General features: G+C 39.5%; 1 protein-coding gene and 1 pseudogene across 4 annotated transcripts in view; both read left to right on the top strand.

The window, feature by feature from the left end:
• The window catches only part of PI4K2B (phosphatidylinositol 4-kinase type 2 beta), a 35,082-nt gene extending 26,576 nt beyond the window's left edge, over window positions 1–8,506 (top strand). For 2 of the 3 annotated variants that reach the window (XM_030924168.1, XM_010362982.2), the window contains exon 10: window positions 6,435–8,506. In XM_030924168.1, coding sequence (XP_030780028.1) covers window positions 6,435–6,608 — 174 coding nt within the window. In that variant the 3' untranslated portion in view covers window positions 6,609–8,506. Of the gene's footprint in view, window positions 1–18; window positions 130–6,434 lie in introns of all 3 variants that reach the window. The other variant, XR_004055173.1, reaches the window with a different exon arrangement.
• Window positions 8,507–13,652: 5,146 nt separating this feature from the next.
• LOC115892374 lies at window positions 13,653–20,699 on the top strand (annotated as a pseudogene). The gene is made up of 2 exons (XR_004052256.1): window positions 13,653–13,708; window positions 19,168–20,699. The product of XR_004052256.1 is annotated as a 40S ribosomal protein S19 pseudogene (transcript).
• Window positions 20,700–20,899: the final 200 nt, after the last annotated feature.

Below are 20,899 nucleotides of genomic sequence, written 5' to 3'. Positions count from 1 at the left end.
CCACGTATTTATTGACAGAACTAGTGCTGGCAACTAGTCACTGGAGATAAAGCAGTAAGCAAAACCAAGTTTCTGCTGTCATGGAGTTTTGCTCTGCAGAGAAGGCCAGAGCTCGGTGAAAAGGGACAGGTGATTATCAGCTCATGTATCTCTCTGCTCTGTCACATTTATGCAGTGCTTAATGCAGTTGTGAGTTTCAAGTAGTTAAGTGAAGGCTCGAGAAATAAGATGGAGCCAGAGTATAGAGGGCCTTAAACACCAGAATGTAGATTCCACAAGGAAGGGATAGGAGCAGTTAGAAATTCCGTATTAAAGAAGGGCTGTTATGAGACAGAAGTTTTTGAAAAGGAGATCTTAATTCTGGGGTTCTTCTATGAACTCCTTGAAACTATGTATAAAATGTTGTTAATATGTGCATTTTGGGTTGGGTGTGAGAGAAGATAGGATTTATATCTCAGCAAAAATATTTATATCCCTCAAAAAAGTTAAGGACTGCTGCAGAAGGCTGGGCTGGACAGTGGGGTACAGATTTGCTTAGTAGATGAGGAGACGACAGCCAAGCAGCCTCACTAAGAGGCTTTTTCTGGTAATTCAGGCATCAATGAAAGGATTTGGTGATCAATGATTATAATTATGTTGCAGAGTTTTGCCATCCCAAAACTTATTTGAGCTAAATTTTTAGGAATAGATAAGTATGCCTTGATTTGACCTTTTTGCTTGAAACAAATTGACTTGACATATCAATATGCTTCGTCTTCTGGAACTTTCTTATCCCTAAAGGTTTATTTTTATTTTAGGAATCTGATTTAAAATAAAGAAGTAAATAAAAGCTGTAAATAATTTTGTAAGCTTTAATTGTGGTTTAAAATTAACACCCGAGGAATTTAAATAAAATAAAAAAAAAATGCTTGTCTGGGTGTAGTGACTCATGCTTGTAATCCCAGCATTTTGAGAGGCAGAGGAGGGCAGATTGCTTGAGCTCAGAAGTTCAAGATCAGCCTGGGCAATGTGGCGAAACCGCATCTCTACAAAAAAAATACAAAAATTAGCTGGGCGTGGTGGCATGTGTTTGTAGTTCCAGCTGCCAGGAGCCTGAGGCAGGAGGATCACTTGAGCCCCAGAGGTAGAGGAGATTGCAGTGAGCTGAGATTGCACCACTGCACTCCAACCTGGGCAGCAGAGCAAGACCTTGTCTCAAAAAAAAAAAAGCCTGTCTAAGAAGCTGTGGGAGTGTACCAGTTCTGAGATCTGTTACAAAGATGTGTCCGTGGCTGTCTTCTATTTTAGTTACTTATATCCTATCTCATGCACAAAAGAAAATGGCATTATAAAAATGAATGTAATAAAATATGAAGATGACAGGGTCAATAACTTAGGAGAAAGAAATAAAATGATGATACTTTGGTTATTACACATTGTCATTTGATTTTGTTTTGTTTTTTAATTTTAATTTGATTTTGAACTTTCTGATAGCCAAAAAAGATAATATGTCCTGACTATGTACATGATTGTGTAGCTCTCTGGTTTTGGCTGTTTTTTACTTACTTAAAAATAAGTTGGTCTAAGGCCAGGTGTGGTGGCTCATGGCTGTAGTCCCAGCTGCTTGGGAGGCTGAGGCAGGAGGATTGTTTAAGCCCAAGAGTTTGAGGCTGTACTACACTGTAATGACACCTGTGCATAGCCACTGCACTGTAGCCTGGGCAACAGACCAAGACCTCATCTCTTTTTTTTTTTTTTTTTTGAGACGGAGTCTCGCTCTGTCGCCCAGGCTGGAGTGCAGTGGCCGGACCTCAGCGCACTGCAAGCTCCGCCTCCCGGGTTTTACGCCATTCTCCTGCCTCAGCCTCCCGAGTGGCTGGGACTACAGGCGCCCGCCACCTCGCCCGGCTAGTTTTTTGTATTTTTTTAGTAGAGACGGGGTTTCACCGTGTTAGCCAGGATGGTCTCGATCTCCTGATCTCGTGATCCACCCGTCTCGGCCTCCCAAAGTGCTGGGATTACAGGCTTGAGCCACCGCGCCCGGCCCCTGACCTCATCTCTTAAGGAAAAAAAAAAATCTAAAAAAATCAGGTATTGGGCCAGGTGTGTTGTTGGCTCATGCGTGTAATCCCAGTTTGGGAGGCCAAGGTAGGTAGATTGCTTGAGCCTGGGAGTTCAAGGTTGTAATGAGCTATGATCACACCACTACACTCCAGCCTGGGCAACAGAGTAAAACCTTGTCTCAAAAAAAAAAAAAAAAAAAAAAAAAAAAAAAAAAAATTAACCTGTATTCCAAACAACAGAATAATTACTTCAGTGAATTCCTGGAGTCAAAATACTTGTGTTATTTCTGTCATTTATAAATATCATTTAAATCCCTCTCCCTTCCAGTTTTACCTATTAACTTAATGATTTGTGCTTTCTACAGCCAAGTCTTTTGCCCTAGTTTGTAGTAAGCCATGAGTTTTACACATATAATCAATGGCATGCTCTAATTCTTCACATAAAGATGTGGACTGAAACAATATGAAAGTTTTTTTTTTTTTTTTTTTTTTAATTCAGAGCTGGTAGCAATGTTTATGAACGTTAAAGATAAACCATGTTTTGATTTTTATATTAAATAGCAATAGGTGATAATCAGGGTAGGTAAAATTCATCTTATATTCTAATTTGGAACACTGAAACTGAGACTATATTTACTTACAAGCAATGTGAAATATATTTTCCATGTGACCTGAAAAAATGCAGAAATAATAACTAAAACTTTTTCTGAAAACACAATGAACTTATATTCAGAGATTTATATACCAGAAACTCATTTATAGATTCAATAATAGTTGGTGTTAAAGAAAGTGAAACTAACCCTTTAGTTCCTTCTGGTGCTTGACCCCTTACTGGACACTTTAATGATGCTTATTATTGTTTATCCTCACAACACCTCCACAGAGTAATCTACATTTTAGGTGGAATGACTGTGGCTCAAAGGGCTTGAATAACATGTATCTGTGAAATAAGGGGGCCTGCCAGCCTGGCCAGTCGGCAGCATTTAGGCATTGCCTCTGCCCGGGGCCCTTATCATCTCTTCTCCGGATTTACTGACGTTCTAAGTTGACCTTACCTCTTCTCCCGTTCCTCTTCCACATTGAAACAAGAAAAATCTCTAAAAACAAATCTGAGCCTGTCTTCTGTTATTTAAAACTCCTATAATTTGTCCATGTATACAGGCTCAAGTCCAGGCTTTCAGCACAGTCGACAACACCCTTCACAGTCAGGCTCCAAACAGTGTGTCTACCTTTATCTCTTGCCATTTTGCCCCTCTCTCTGGCCTTGGCAAATCTGAACTGCTCTTCCTTCCCCTTTCTCAGTGGTGCCCTTGTGCATGCAATTCTCTCCCCTTGATGCCTTTCCCTCTTTATCTAGGAAACAGTTTTTCCTTCAGCCCCCATATCAGTCTTCCTAAACTCCTCCTGCCAACAGGGAGTTGTTCTGATTTTTGTAGCACTCCCTGGGAATATGCTGGTGTCACATTTTACTCAGAAATTTGATTTTAAATCATCATATGGGGTACATTGCTATAGAGAGCTTAAAATCTACAATTAAGTAGAATATATGTGGTTTGATGTATATAGTGCAGTAATTCTCAGGCCCCTTGAAATTTAAAGACCAGCGAACTAATCTAAAGGAAAGCAAAGTTGATATGTAGAAGCCCACAAGTTTATGCCACCTGCCTGGACCACAACTGTCAAATCCCTATCAAGCTGTCATTATGGCATGGGTGGAGAAGTCTAGTGTCTCCCCTGGCCTGCAGAATTTGCTCCATTCTGTTTTTTTAAATAATCCTCTCTGATTTAAACAGAGAGTAATAGATTGGTTATTCTTTGAGAAATGAAAAATAGGTGGTATGTGGGGGAGGGGATCAGATTTTAAAGTCAGGGCAGAGGTCCTTTCCATCACACTATATTGCAATTACTTGTTCATGTGGCTGCTTCTAGAACTTGAGTTCTTTAAAGGCTTACATAGCTTTTCCCTTATTTGGTTGCCTCTTCTCCCCAACACAGTGAGTGCTCAGTAAGTGTTTCCTTAGTAAATAAATGCAGGATTATTGTGTCTTCTGAATTCCCAGAGAAATATTAATAGGTTAACTTCAGAATTTAATAATTTATGCAATTTCTGTAACTATTTGAAAATTGATAATTTGTAGGGCAGTTTTTCGTTTTCCTGTACTTTTTTTTTTTTTTTTTGGAGACAGAGTCTCCCTCTCACCCAGGCTGGAATGCAGTGGTGCAATCTCAGCTCACTGCAACCTCTGCTGCCCGGGTTCAAGCGATCCTCGTGCCCCAGCCTCCCTGATAGCTGGGATTACAGGCATGTGCCACCACACCTGGCTAATTTTTATTTTTTGTATTTTTGTGTAGAGTTGGGGTTTCATCATGTTGGTCAGGCTGGTCTCAAACTCCTGGCCTCAAGTGATCCACCCACCTTGGCCACCCAAAGTGCTGGGATTACAGGCGTGAGCCACCACACCTGGCCAACGTTTCTGTTTTCCATATTCTCTGCAAGAGTCACATATTTTTCTTAGAGTCAGGAAAATATTAGCTGTTACTTAAATTGGCATATTTAGACTTAGACTAACATTTTTAGAATAGAATTTTTAAAACCCAAAGAGGAAACTAATCAGAACGTTTCCTTCCTTAACTGTGCTGGTGCATACTTTTATATTCATGGTAGGAACAATGCTTATAATAAACTCAAATTTCATAAATTACTTTTTTCTTGTTACCCAAATGTAGTCAATTTAGAAAATTTTAAGGGAAGGCTGGGTGTGGTGGCTCATGACTATAATCCCAGCACTTTGGGAGGCTGAGGCGGGTGGATCTCTCGAGCCTAGGAGTTCAAGACCAGTCTGGGCAACAAAGAGAAACCCTGTCTCTACAAACAGTACAAAAATTAGCTGAGGTGGCGTGTGCCTGTAGTCCCAGGTATTCTGGAGTCAGGGGTGGGAGGATCGCTTGAGCCTGGGAGGCAGACGCTGCAGTGAACTGAGATTGCACACTGCACTCCAGCCTGGGTAACAAAGCAAGACCCTGTCTCAAAAAAAAGAAAATAAAGAAAAAGAAAATTTTAAGGGAAGAACTTAAAAGTGATCCTAAAACATAAATATAACCTATAACCCTGTAACACCTTACTAGTAAAGATCTATTTTCCTGATATGTTAAATACTCCAAATATTCTACAAACTGAAACCATCTAGTTTGGCCAGCTATAGTGACTCACACCTGTAATCTCAGCACTTTAAGAGGCAAAGGTGGGAGGATTACATGAGCCCAGAGTTCAAGATCAGCCTTGGCAACATAGCAGGATCCCATCTCTACAATCATCAATCAAATCAAATCAATCAATCAATCAATAAACCATCTAGTTTATACTTAAAGTATTATGAAGTTTATTTATTAGTATGGCTTTATGTGAAAACATTTGTGCTTGTCACTATTGACTAGTCTTTACAAGAACCAGTGAAATGCATAGAATGTATATATTAGATATTTTCAAACACCTGAAGGAGAAATCTGTATTTCTAAAATATACAATAAAGGACATTTTTCCTAATATGCAGTGAAAAAAGAAAACGAATTGCTATAATTTTATTTTACCTGAACAGAGAACAGAATAAGCTATAATCTATGTATTGTGTTTTATAACCTTATTTGCATGCTGAAGTATAAATTCTCAGAGTATCTTTGAACATGATATATAATTTACTTTCCCTAATTTTATTTTTCTTATTAAGAGTAAACCCTTAAATGTACCTTTATTTGAAATGGCTCCCTTCCCAATTTGTCTAACCTATTTGCCCTGCTTCATGCTTTCCCATAGCAATTTCCCCTTCTAATACATGGCATAATTTACATATTCATGTTTATTGACTCCTCTCCCTGCTAAAGTGTAAGCTCTATGAAGGCAGTAATTTTGCTTGTTTTTTTCTAACTATTGTATGCCTAGCACTTAGAGCAGAACCTCGCACATAGTAGGCATGCAATAAATTTGTTGAATGAATGGATGAGGCAAGTATTTAGTTAAAACCAGACTGTTTAAACAAGTATTTGTTGAGGTTTTATGTTAAATTGAATATGTATGTAGACCTCTTCACTTACCGTTCTTTGATTCCATTGCTTCTGGACTTAGGCAGGATATTCTAGAATATTTTTAAACTTACCATCTGGCAAAAGTTAATGCTAAGTGTGTGTGTGTGTGTGTGTGTGTGTGTGTGTGTGTGTGTGTGTGTAAACAGACACATTCATATAATACATATTTATAACAGGTACTCATCATCACAGTCTCTGTTGCTCATAAATGGATGAAATAAAAATTATAATGAAAAAATGGTTTAAAAAATGTCAGTGAAGTGAAGCTTTTTATCTTCTTTAAATTGGTAAAAATCTCTCTTCTTCCCACAGATCTTAAATCTTACTCAGGCATTGAGAGACGGGAAGAGTCCTTTCCAGCTAGTACAGATGCCTTGCGTGATTGTGGAACGCAGTCAAGGTGGAAGTCAGGGTCGGATTGTCCACCTGAGCAATTCCTTTACCCAAACTGTCAATTGCAGGAAGCCATTTTTTTCCTCCTGGTAGTAAATATAAGAGTAAGATAAACTGTTTAGAATTATTGTGTTGTAAAAACATTGTAGTAATATAAATCTGCTGTTAGGCGCTCCAGTTGCTAAAACCTCAAATAATTTAAGTCTTTAAAAGGTTATATTTTGAATGTAACCAAAAGTTTACAGTTTTTTCTCCAAATATTAAATTTCTATTTCAGGGAAGAAGTGCTATATCTCCAATATTGTATTTTTGTAGAAAATTTGTATTTTATGTTGTTAGTTTAAAAGGTAATTTTACACATGCTGGAATGACTGTAATTACTCTAGAATTCCAAGTAGAATACAGTAACTTTTAATATTAGAAGAATGTTCATGTTAACTCTTCTTATATTACAAAAGGCCTTTGAGGATGCCTATGTCTGAAATTGCTCTTATGAATTTTAATAGTTAGCTAATAGAAAAACAGGTAAGAATAAAGCAACGTTGCCTTAATTTTAAAAGCTGCTATTTTAGAATTTGAATAAGTACTCCTAAAGTGACCATTATTAGGGACCAGAAAATTTTATCTTGGCTAAGTAATAGAGGACCGTTTTGGTTTTTGTACTTGAGAATATTTTTGGTGAATTACTTCGTTGTAGTGAGGAAAAAATCTAAAGAAATCTCCCCTTTTTTAAAAAAAGTGGAAACACTTAATTGAGACTTGAGGGGAATAATAGAAAGTTAAGGTAGATCCCCAATATTTTGGAATACCAAAATTGCCTTAAAAATTCCCTTCTGTTTCTTACATGGGATCAAGTACTTGAAATTAGTACTTCAGAGTACTGGCCTCATTCAATTTAGTACTTCAATTAGTATTAAACTTCACTAAAAAGGAAACCATGCTCCAGATTGTATATTGGATTGCGTTTTGGGGTCCTAGGTCATACGTTCTTCAAAATTATTATTATTGTACTATTGTACTTGAAATTACAGATGTTATTATAATTACAGTCAACTGTAGACTATCAGGCCAAATTAAAGGGGAGCATGGCAGATAACCATAAAGTCATTTTTAGTTGATTTTGAAATGTATTTATGTACTTTATTTTGAATATCATCCATATGTCTGACATTATTGGAATTTGTAACGTTGTTACTGCACTAAGTGATTTAAATTGAATTGATGAAGACCTGATTTTACAGAAGCAGAAGTTTCATTTTCTTGAGGCTTGAAACCAATATCACCACTCGGGCTTAACCGGGCAATTTGTGGTCTAGGCCTTTTGTTTTCTAAGCTTACTGTCTTGTGTTTGTTTATTTGCTTTTAATGAAGTATTTTGTGTAGAAGGTTAAATTAGGATGCAAAACAGGTCTGCCATTCCCACTTCTGTTACATCTTCCTTTTGCTCTTCGTGGATGAGATGAATGAGGATTCTGCTGCCCTGAGGGAGTTCATTGGAAACCTGCGTTTTCCTACCTCTTCCAACCCTCCATTAGCTCGATTTTGAGATAATGGAAAATTGACTGGAAATTCAAAACTCAAACTATTATCTTTGGGTAAACACTGGTAATTAAAATGTGCCTTTTGAAGATGTTTTCTAAGAGAAAGGAAATACTTTGCAGTGATGTGGGTACTCCTTTCATCAGTTTTTTCAGTATTTTGATAATTGCCATATTAATTTTTATAATGGAAAACTTAATAAATTGCTACTGTTTTATATCATAAAATTAAAATACCATGGAAATATTTGCAAAAGATCTGACCATACCAGAAAAGTAAAGTTGAGATAGTTAAGCTATAACCACAAGTCAGAGTACATCGGTTGTATTTTGTAAACTTTCATGAACTGAATTCTTATTTAAATAGTATGGTTTTTTTTCAATGAGTATATTTATAGTGTCAAATGTGATAGACTAAAGGTAATAAAAATCATAAGATTATGTTCTTCTGTATATATGTGTTTGGAATATTTAGAATGTTTGTGAACACATTTACTATAAATGATCCCAAACTGCCATTTTCTTCATATATTAAAGGTATAATTTAATTTTTGTCTTGTTTTGTTTTTTGAGAGGGAGTCTCACTCTGTTGCCCAGACTGGAGTGCAGTGGCGCGATCTCAGCTCACCACAACCTTCACCTCCCGGGTTCAAGCGATTCTCCTGCCTCAGCTTCCCGAGTAGCTGGGACTACAGGTGTGCGCCCCTATGCCCGGCTAATTTTTGTATTTTTAGTAGAGGTGGGGTTTCACTATATGTTAACCAGGCCGGTCTTGAACTCCTGACCTCAAATGATCTGCCCACCTCGGTCTCCCAAAGTGGTGGGATTACAGGCGTGAGCCACCACGCCTAGCCTAATTCTTTATAATTCCAAAAGATATTTAACTGAAACCTTTATAATTAAAGACATTTTAATTGTACTTAATTAAATATGCCAACACCTTATCACCCCAAAACTGGTCAGCAATTGAAGACTGTTTGTGGAGACATGGTTCTGGCATACTTGAAGATAATTTGATTCACAAAACTTTTCCAAAATTTGAAATACTTTGGGCAGCCGAGGTGGACGGATCACCTGAGGTCAGAAGTTCGAGACCAGCCTCGCCAAGATGGTGAAACCCCATCTCTACTAAAAATACAAAAATGACCCCGGTGTGGTGACACACACCTGTGATCCCAGCTACTTGACAGGCTGAGGCACGAGAATTACTTGAACCCGGGAGGGAGGGCCAAGGTTGCAGTGAGCCGAGATCGCACCACTGCTTCCAGCCTAGGTGACAGAGTAGATTCTGTCTCAAACAAACAACAACAACAACAACAACAAAAATTGAAGTACTGTATTATATGGAATTAAAACTTTTTTAAAAACGATGGCACCACGTTCTTTGATCAAATTACATCTTAAATCCTTGTACAGCTGTTTGAAGAGACAGGCAGCATCCTAGGTTTTATAGTCTGCCTTCTTTCACCAACTTGCTTGGGCAACTATCAAGCAAGATCATGGGGCAATAGTGGCTTCAGAGGATCAAGCAGAGAGAAGGGAAGGAAGATTTGTGATGGTCCTAAGAGCTAAAGAACCCAGAATTTGCCACCATGTACCAAGCCCCCACAAGAAGGATCCCCAACAGTAGTGGGAATTTCAATTGGTAAAACCAAAAACCATAATCAAAATTGTAGAAGGCTGTCCAGCATTCACCTAGTAGCTAGTAAAAGGGCCTGCAGAAAGGTATGAAGGTACTAAGGCAATCTGGTCTTCGTAGTTTTCAAAAACAACCAGTGAGAGGACATAGGGCTATACTGAGAAAAACTACTGGGAATAGAACATGCACAGATGAGGGAAGGACCCCAGGGGTAAAGGAGAGTGGCTCAGATAATGAGGGAAGAGGGGACCAAATGAATGAGACAGAACTCAAAAGTACTGAAAAGGGAGAAACACACAAGACCGTCTTGTCTAATATTCTGTAGTAACGACAGAAGAGAGCCCTAAGAGCCAGGAAGCTCAGAAACTGTTCTGGCCCACCCTCACTTCCTACACAGGAATCCTTTAAAAATACAGGAGGAAACATACAGGAAAATCCATCTGATTTAAACATCTTACAAAATGTAAGACTACATCTTACAATGTGCTCAAAGAAAAAAAGATTTACAATCTGCAATAACATACCCACAGAAAATGAAGATATCCCAGAAACATCTCTCTAAAGCAGAGGAAAACAGTAATCTAATGTTTTGTTTTTTGTTTTTTGTTTTTTTTTGAGACGGCTCTGCCGCCCAGGCTGGAGTGCAGTGGCCAGATCTCAGCTCACTGCAAGCCCCGCCTCCTGGGTTTACGCCATTCTCCTGCCTCAGCCTCCCAAGTAGCTGGGACTACAGGCGCCCGCCACGTCGCTCGGCTAGTTTTTTGTATTTTTTAGTAGAGACGGGGTTTCACCGTGTTAGCCAGGATGGTCTCGATATCCTGACCTCGTGATCCGCCCGTCTCGGCCTCCCAAAGTGCTGGGATTACAGGCTTGAGCCACCGTGCCCGGCCTAATCTAATGTTTTAAAACATGCCGAAGGAATTTAAGAAGCCATGGAAGCTAAGAAAGAACAACAAAAATTGGAAAAACTCTGATCGGGTGTGGTAGTTCATTCATGCCTGTAATCTCAGCACTTTGGGAGGCTGAGGTGGGAGGATCCCTAAGGCCAGGAGTTGGAGAGCAGCCTGGGCAACATGGCAAGCCCCCAATCTCTACGAAAAAAATGTAAAATTAGGTGTGGTTGTGCATGCCCATAGTCCCAGCTACTAAGGAGGCTGAGGCAGGAGGATCACTTGAGCTCAGGAGTTCGAGGCTGCAGTGAGCTATGATCACACCACTGCACTCCAACCCGGGCGACAGAGTGAGATCTGTCTCAAAAAATAAAAATAAGGCCAGGCCTGGTGGTTCACACCTGTAATCCCAGCACTTTGGGAGACCAAGACAGGAGGATCCTTTGATCCCAGGAGTTCAAGACCAGCCTTGGCAACATAGGAAGACCCCCATCTCTACAAAATAAGTAAACTAGAAGGGACACAAGTGCAAATAGACAACATATCTGCAACCACCCAACAGCAAACATCGTACTTAGTGTTGAAAAATCAAAAGCTTTGGGTGTTCGTTCTCTATTGCTGCTCTAATAAGTTATAATAAACTTACTGGCTCAGAACAACATAGATTTATTATCTTACGGTCTGTAGGTAGAGGTCTTGATGCAGGTTTCACTGGGCTAAAATCAAGGTGACAGTAGGGCTGCATTCCTTTCTGGAGGCCTTCAGGGAGAATCCATTTTCTCTCCCTTTCCAGCTTTTTAAGGCCACTCACATTACTCAGCTCTGTTTCTCCTCCATCTTCAAAGTCAGAGGCAGTGGGTTAAATCCTTTTCTTATTACATTGCTCTTAAACAGACTCTTCTGCCTTCCTCTTCCACTTTTAAGGGCCTTTGTGATTACATTGGGCCCTCCCAGATAATCTAGAATAATCTCCCCATTTTAAGGTCGGCCGATATACAACCTTAATTCTATTTGCAACTTTTTAATTCCCCAGATAGAGACGTCTTTGGGAACCATTATTCTGGCTTTGCACTTTCCTCCTGAGATCAGTAATGTGACGAGGACACCTGCTCTTGCTATTTTTACTCAAGTGTTATACTCTAGAGCCTAACCAGTGCAGTAAGACAACAAGGAGAAGTCAAAGGAAGAAAGAAAATTGTCATTATTTACAGATGGCATAATTATGCATGTAGAACATTCAAAAATATCTACAGAAACCTTTTAGCCTTAATAAGTGAATTTTGCAAGGTTTACATGTGAGCAACGTTAGTCTGAAAATTTAAAAAGATATCATTTATGGCAGCATCAAAACACATTAGATTCCTTGAAATAAGTCCCACGAAGATGTGTAAGATCTCTACACTAAGCCATAAGAGAGCATTGGAAAAACTGAAAGATTCTGATAAGCGGAAGGCTATACGATGCTTAGGTATTGATAATATTAAGACCTTGATTCTCCCAAATTTATAGATTCAACTCAAAATCCTATCTGAATTTATTTGTAAAAATTGATAGCTAATTCTATAATGTATATGGAAATGTTTTGCCCAAAACAGCTGGACAAGAAGAATGAAGTTGGAGGATTTATTCTACCTGATCTCAAAACTTATAAAGCTACAATAATCAGACATTGTAGTATTGGTGTATAAACACATAGATCAATGAAACAGAATAGAAAATCCAGAAATAAACCCAATACATGTGGTAAACTGATTTTTTAACAAAGGTGCCAAGGCAATTCAATGGGAAAGGATAGTCATTTCAACAAATGGTGCTGTAGGGGGAGATAGGCAAAAAAATCAAAGATGAATCATCACCTTCACCTCATAGACTTAAAAGAGTTAATAAAAGCTAAACTTTCAGAAGCAAAGAGCAGAAAATCTAATGGTTTTGGGTTTGCAAAGATTTCTTAGACTACAAATGGCATAAACCATTTTAAAAAAAAAAGGAAGTTGGGCTTCATGAAAATTAAAAACTTCTCTTCAAAAGTCACTTTTAAGAAACTGACATTTCTAGCTACAAACTGAGAGAAAATGTTTGCCAAACATATCTGTTAAAGTACCTGTATCCAGAATTCCAGAATGTATGAAGTCATCTTGCAACTCAAGAATATTCCCAGGCCGGGCGCAGTGGCTCACGCCTGTAATCCCAGCACTTTGGGAGGTCAAGGCAAATGAATCACCTGAGGCCAGGAGCTCAAGACCAGCCTGGCCAACATTGCAAAACTCTACTAAAAATACAATTAGCCGGGCTGGTGGCACATGCATGTAATCCCAGCTACTTGGGAGGCTGAGGCATGAGAATCCCTTGAATCTGGGAGGCGGAGGTTGCAGTGAGCCAAGATCATATCACTGTACTCCAGCCTGGAAGACCAAGCAAGACTGTCTCAAAAAAATTAACAATAATAAAATAATATTCCCAATTAAGAAACAAAAGATTTAAATAGACATTTCACAAAAGAAGATGTAGGAATGAATGTCCAATAAGCACATGAAAAGATATTCAACATTGTTAAGTCATTAGGAAAATGCAAATAAAAACCATGAGTAAAATTAAGCATATGCTTATCATACCACCCAGTCATTCCACTTCTTTGTACTTGCCCAAGATAAATAAAAGCAAACATCCACATGAAAATGTTCATAGCAGTCTTGACCCCGAACTGAAAATAACCCAAGTGTCCACAGATAGGTGAATGGATAAGCAAAATGCTGCATATCCATACAGTAAAGAGATATGAACTACTAATACACAGTGACATGGATGAATTTCAAAATCATTACAGTAACTGGAGAAGCCAGACACAGAACATACTGTATGAATTCCATTTATATAAAATTCTCTAAAATGAAAACTATTGTTAAAACAGTCCAGTGGTTGCTTCGGCATGGACATTGAAGGAGGGCTAGATTGCACGCAGGCATAAGGAAACTTTGGGAGATGATGGAAATATTTTTACTTTTATTTTATTTTAATTTATTTTGATTTTATTTTATGTTCCAGGATATATGTGCAAGACGTGCAGGTTTATTACATAGGTAAACGTGTGACATGGTGGTTTGCTGCATCTATCAACCCATCACCTAGGTATTAAGCCTCATATGCATTAGCTATTTATCCAGATGCTGTCTCTTGTCCCATGCCATCCCTGCAACAGGCCCCAGTGTGTGTTGTTCCCCTCTCTGTGTCCCTGTGTTCTCACTGTTCAACTTCCACTTGTAAGTGAAAACATGTGGTATTTGTTTTTCTGTTCCTGCACAGTTTGCTGAAAATAATGGCTTCAAGCTCCATCCATGTCCCAGCAAAGGACATGATTTCATTCCTTTTTAAGGCTGCATAGAATTCCATGGTATACATCTACCACATTTTCTTTATCCAATCTATCATTGATGGACATTTGGATTGACAATAATAATAATAATTCCATGTCTTTTTTATTGTGAATAGTGCTGCAATGAACATACACATGCATGTATCTTTATAATAGAATGATTTGTATTCCTTGGGTATATACCCAGTAATAGGATTGCTGGATCAAATGGTATTTCTGGTTCTAGATCTTTGAGGAATCCCCACACTGTTTTCCATGTGGTTGAACTAATTTACATTCCCATCAACAGTGTAAAAGTGTTCCTATTTCTCCATACCCTTGCCAGTATCTGTTGTTTCTTGACTTTTTAATAATCACCATTTTGACTGGCGTGAAATGTTATCTCGTTGTAGTTTTTTTGTGTGTGCGAGTGAAGGAGTCTCGCTCTGTTGCCCAAGCTGGGGTGTGATCTCAGCTCACTGAAACATCTGCCTCCTGGGTGCAAGCGATTCTGCTGCCTTAGCTTCCCAAGTAGCTGGGACTACAGGCACACACCACCATGCCTGGCTAATTTTTGTGTTTTTAGTAGAGACAGGGTTTCACCATGTTGGCCAGGGTGGTCTTGAACTCCTGACCTCAAGTGATCCACCTGCCTAGGCCTCTCAAATGCTGGGATTACAAGCATGAGCCACCGTGCCCAGCCTCACTGTAGTTTTGATTTGCATTTATCTAATGATCAATGATGTTGAGCTTTTTTTCATATGTTTGTTGGCCGCATAAATGTCTTCTTTTGAGAAGTGTCTGTTCATGTCCTTTATCCACTTTTTAACAGGGTTGTTTTTTTCTTGTATATTTGCTTAAATTCCTTGTAGATTCTGGATATTAGACCTTTGTCTAGCTTCAAAATGTTCTCCCATTCTGTAGGTTGTCTTTCTCACTGATAATAGTTTCTTTTGCTGTGCAGAAGTTCTTTAGTTTAATTAGATCCCATTTGTCAATTTTTGCATTTGTTGCGATTGCTTTTGACCTTTTCGTGATGAAATCTTTGCCCATGCGAATGTCCTGAATGGGTATTGCCTAGATTTTCTTCTAGGATTTTTACAGTTTGGGATTTTACCTTTAAGTTTTCAATCCATCTTTAATTTTTATAGAAGGTGTAAAAAAGGGGTCCAGTTTCAATTTTCTGCATATGGCTAGCCAGTTCTCCCAGAACCATTTATTAAATAGGGAATTCTTTCCTCATTGCTTGTTTTTGTCAGATTTGTTGACGATCAGATAGTTGTAGATGTGTGGTCTTATTTCTGAGATCTCTATTCTGTTTCATTGGCCTATGTGTCTGTTTTTGTACCAGTACCATGCTGTGTTGGTTACTGTAGCCTTGCAGTAGAGTTTGACGTTGAGTAATGTGATCCCTCCAGTATTGTTCTTTTTGCTTAAGATTGTCTTGGCTACACGGGCTTTTTGTTGTTGTTGTTGTTGTTCTATATGAATTTCAAAGTAGTTTTTTTCTAATTCTGTGAGGAAGGTCTGAGGTGGTTGAATGGGAATAGCATTGAATCTATGAATTAATTTGGGCAGTATGGCCATTTTCACAATATTGATTCTTCTTATCCATGAACCTGGAGTGTTTTTCCATTTGTTTGTGTCCTCTCTGACTTCCTTGAGCAGTGGTTTGTTGTTCTCCATGAAGAAATCCTTCACTTCCTTGGTCAGCTGTATTCCTAGGTATTTTATTCTCCTTGTAGCAGTTGTGAATGGGAGTTCATTCATGATTTTGCTCTCTGCTTGTCTATGGTTTTTGGACAAGAATGCTTGTGACTTTTGTATATTGATTTTTTTTTTCTGAGACTTTGCTGAAGTTACTTGTCAGCTTAAGCTTTTGGGCCAATTCGATGGGGTTTTCTAGGTATAGGATCATGTCATCTGCAAACAGAGACAGTTTAACTTTCTCTCTTCCTATTTGAATACTCTATTTTTTCTCTTGCCTGATTGCCCTGACCAGAAATTCCAATACTATGTTGAATAGAAGTGGTGAGAGAGGGCATCCTTGTCTTGTGCCAGTTTTCAAGGGGAATGCTTCCAGCTTTTGCCCATTCAGTATGATATTGCTGTGGGTTTGTCATAAATGCCTTTTATTATTTTGAGGTATGTTCCATCAATACCTAGTTTATTGAGAGTTTTTAACATGAAGGGATGCTGAATTTTACTGAAGGCCTTTTCTGCATCTATTGAGATAATCATGTGGTTTTTGTCTGTAGTTCTGTTTATGTGATGAATTATGTTTATTGATTTGCATACATTGAACCAGCCTTGCGTCCTGGGGATGAAGCAAACTTGATCATGGTAGGTAAGCTTTTTGCTTTGCTGCTGGATTTAGCTTGCTAATATTTTATTGAGGATTTTTGCATCAATGTTCATCAGGGATATTGACCTGAAGTTTTCTTTTTTTGTTGTATCTCTGCCAGGTTTTGGTATCAGAATGATGCTGGCCTCATAAAATGAGTTAGAGAGGATATTCTACTTTTCAATTGTTTGGAATAATTTCAGAAGAAATGGTACCAGCTTCTCTTTATACTTCTGGTAGAATTCAGCTGTAAATTCGTCTGGTCCTGGGCTTTTTTTGGTTGGTTGGCTATTTCTTACTGCCTCAATTTCAGAACTTGTTATTGTTCTATTCAGGAATTCAACTTCTTCCTGGTTCAGTCATGGGAGGGTGTATATATGCAGAAATTTATACATTTCTTCTAAATTTTCTAGTTTATTTGCATAGAGGTGTTTATAGTATTCTCTAATGGTTGCTTGCATTTCTGTGGGGTCAGTGGTGATATCTCCTTTATCATTTTTTATTGTGTCTATTTGATTCTCCTCTCTTTTCTTGTTTGTTAGTCTAGCTAGTAGTCTATTTTATTAATTTTTTCAAAAAACCAGCTCCTGGGTTAGTTGATTTTTTTTTAAGGATTTTTCGTGTCTCCATCTCCTTCAGTTCCAGTCTGACTTTGGTTATTTCTTGTCTTCTTCTAGCTTTAGGGTTTGTTTGCTCTCAGTTCTCTAGTTCTTTTAGTTGTGATGTTACAGTGTCAATTTGAGATCTTTCTAGCTTTTTGTTGTGGACATTTACTGCTATACATTTCCCACTTAACACTGCTTTAGCTGCATCCCAGAGATTCTGGAACGTTGTCTTTTTGTTCTCCTTGGGTTCAAAGAACTTCTTGATTTCTGCCTTAATTTCATTAATCACCCAGGAGACATTCAGGACAGGTTGTTTAGTTTTCATGTAGTTGTGTGGTTTTGGGTGAGTTTTTTAATCTTGAGTTCTAATTTGATTGTGCTTGGTCTGCGAGACTGTTCGTTATGATTTCAGTTCTTACGCATTTGCTAAGGAGTGTTTTTACTTCCAATTATGTGATCGATTTTAGAGTTGGTGCCATGTGGCACTGAGAAGAATGTATATTCTGTTGTTTTTGGTGGAGAGTTCTGTAGATATCTATCAGGTCCACTTGATCTACAGCTGAGTCTAAGTCCTGAGTATCTTTGTTAATTTTCTGTCTCAATGATCTGTTTAATATTGACAGTGGGGTGTTAAATTCTCCCAGTATTATTGTGTGAGAGTCTAAGTCTCTTTGTAGGTCTCTATGAACTAGTTTTATGAATCTGGGTGCTCCTGTGTTGGGTGAATATATATTTAGGATAGTTAGCTCTTCTTGTTGAATTAAACCCTTTACCATTATGTAATGCCTTTCTTAATCTTTTTTGATCTTTGTTAGTTTAAAGTCTGTTGTGTCAGAAACCAGGATTGCAATTCCTGCTTTTTTCTGCTTTCCATTTGCTTGGTAAATTTCCCTTCATCTCTTTATTTTGAGCCTATATGTGTCTTTGCATGTGAGATGGGTCTCTTGAATACAGCACCTGATGGGTCTTGACTCTTTATCCAGCTTGCCATTTTGTGTCTTTTAACTGGGGCATTTAGCCCATTTACATTTAAGGTTAATATTGTTATATGTGAATTTTATCCTGTCATCATGATGCTAGCTGGCTCTTTTGCATAATTATTGATGTATATGCTTCATAGTGTCATTGGTTTTTGTACTTCAGTGTGTTTTTGTAGTGGCCATTAATGGTTTTTCCTTTCCATCTTTAGTGCTTCCTTCAAGAGCTCTTGCAAGGCAGGCCTGGAGGTGATGAATTGCCTCAGGATTTGGTTGTCTGAAAAGGATTTTATTTCTCTTTCACTTATGAAGCTTAATTTAGGCAGATATTAAATTCTGGGTTGGAAATTCTTTTCCTTAAGAATGTGGAATATTGGGCCCCACTCGCTTCTGGCTTCTAGGGTTTCTGCTGAGAGGTCCACGGTTAGGCTGATGGCCTTCTTTTTGTAGGTGACCTGGCCTTTCTCTCTGGCCGTGCTTAACATTTTTTCCTTCATTTTGACCTTGGAGGTAAATAAATGCGTGTCTTGGGGTTGATCTTCTCATGGAGTATATTACAGGAATTCTCTGGATTTTCTGAACTGGAATTTTGGCCTGTCTTGCTAGGTTGGGGAAGTTCTCCTGGATGATATCCTGAAGTAAGTTTTCCAACTTGGTTCCATTCTTCCTGTCTCTTTCAGGTACCCCAGTCAGTTGTAGGTTTGGTCTTTTTCCGTGATCCCATAGTTCTTGGAGATTTTGTTTGTTCCTTTTCATTCTTTTTTTTTTTTTTTTTTTTTCTAATTTGGTCTGCCTGTCTCATTTCAACAAGATAGTCTTCAAGCTCTGAAATTCTTTCCTCCACTTGCTCTATTTGGCTATTGATATTTGTGGCTGCATTGTGAAGTTTCTGTGTTGTTTTTCAGCTCCATCAGGTCATTTATGTTCCTCTCTAAACTGCTTATTCTGGTAACAACTCCTGTATTGTTTTAGCATGGTCCTTAGCTTCTTTGCGTTGGGTTAGAACATGCTCTTTTAGCTCAGTGAAGTTTGTTATTACCCACCTTCTGAAGCCTGCTTCTGTCAAATTCATCCATCTCAGCCTCTGCCCAAATCTGTGCCCTTGGTGGAGGGGTGTTGCAATCATTTGAAGGAGAAGAGGCACTCTGGATTGTTGAGTTTTCGGCAATTTTTCATTGATTCTCATCTTTGTGAGTTAATCTAGCTCCGATCTTTGAGGCTGCTGAACTTGGGATGGGGTTTTTGTGGGGACTTTTTTGTTGATGCCATTGTTGTTATTTTTTTCTGTTTGCTTGTTTCTCTTTTAACAGTCAGGCCCTTTTTCCAAAGGGCTGCTGTAATTTGTTGCGGGTCCACTCCAGACCCTATTTTCCTGGGTCCCTCCTGGACCTGAAGGTGTCAACAGTGGAGGCTGCAGAAGAGCAAAGATGGCTGCCTGCTCCTTTCTCTGAGAGCTCTGTTCCAGAGTGGCACCAACTTAATACTAACAGGAATGCTCTTGCATAAGGTGTCTGGCAACCTCTGTTGGGAGCTCTCACCCAGTCAGGTGGTACAGGATCAGAGACCTGTTTAACAAAGCACTCTGGCTGCCCCTTAGCAGAGATGGTGCACTGTGCTGGGGGGAATCCCACTCATCTGGACTGCCTGGATTTCTCAGAGCCAGCTGGCAGAAAGACTGAGTCAGCTGATCCAGAGACCACGACCATCCCTCTCCACATGGGGCTTCATCCCAGGAAGATCAGAGTTTTGTCCATAAACACCTGGCTGGAGTTGCTGAAATTCCCGCAGGGAGGCCCCACCTAGTGAGGAGGGATAGGTCAGGGGTCCTGCCTAAAGAGGCAGTCTGACCACAATCAACCACAACCACTGTGCTGCATTGTGGAAAATTCCTCATGGATCCAAACTACAGACTAGAGCTGCAGTGGTGACTGCCGCCCCTCCCCCAAGCAGCTCAGTCATCTTAGGCCAAAGGCAGCCGCAGTGATGATGGCTCCCCGCCTCCCCCCACCCCGGAACTCAGTAGCTCAGTAGTCTTCAGCAGTCTCCAGCTGAGTGGTCACTGAGAATCTGCACAGCTCTGTGCTTGGGACCCAAGGCCCTGGTGGCATGGGCTCACAAGGGGGACCTTCTGATCTGCAGCTTGCACAGATCCATGGAAAAAGTGTGGTTTTCTGTGATAAAATATTTTAAATGGTCCATTCTCAAGGCATGATACATCTAAGTATGGCAGCCAGTCTGCAAATGTGACAAACCGCATAGTTCATGCACCTAGAAGGTCACAATAAGCTAACAGAATGTAGAGGAGGGTCAACCCATAAGAGAGAATAAAGTTTCCTTTCCCCTGGCTGGCAGCGCGGAGGCCGCACGATGCCTGGAGTTACTATAAAAGACGTGAACCAGCAGGAGTTCGTCAGAGCTCTGGCAACCTTCCTCAAAAAGTCCAGGAAGCTGAAAGTCCCCGAATGGGTGGACACCATCAAGCTAGCCAAGCACAAAGAGCTTGCTCCCCATGATGAGAACTGGTTCTACACACGAGTTGCTTCCACAGCGCGGCACCTGTACCTCCGGGGTGGCTCTGGGGTTGGCTCCATGACCAAGATCTATGGGGGACGTCAGAGAAACGGCGCCATGCCCAGCCACTTCAGCCGAGACTCCAAGAGTGTGGCTCGTCGGGTCCTCCAAGCCCTGGAGGGGCTGAAAATGGTGGAAAAGGACCAAGATGGGGGCCGCAAGCTGACGCTTCAGGGACAGAGAGATCTGGACAGAATCGCCGGACAGGTGGCAGCTGCCAACAAGAAGCATTAGAACAAACCATGCTGGGTTAATAAATTGCCTCATTCGTTAAAAAAAAAAAAAAAAAAAAGAGAGAGAGAGAGAGAAGAAAGTTTCGTTATTGGGAAATCAAAACTGAAGCGGAGAAGGGGACGGAGTATAACCTTATAAGAGGGATAATGAAACTTAGGTGACATCTGGGAAGATTGTAACCCCATAATACTCAACAAATGAGGAACTGGGGGAGGGGCTTGCGTGCTAGGAGATAAA

Source organism: Rhinopithecus roxellana, chromosome 2, assembly GCF_007565055.1.
Source record: "Rhinopithecus roxellana isolate Shanxi Qingling chromosome 2, ASM756505v1, whole genome shotgun sequence".
Taxonomy (NCBI): domain Eukaryota; kingdom Metazoa; phylum Chordata; class Mammalia; order Primates; family Cercopithecidae; genus Rhinopithecus; species Rhinopithecus roxellana.
The sequence above is the reverse complement of the archived record's forward strand: the minus strand, read 5'-3'. Positions and strand labels throughout refer to the sequence as shown.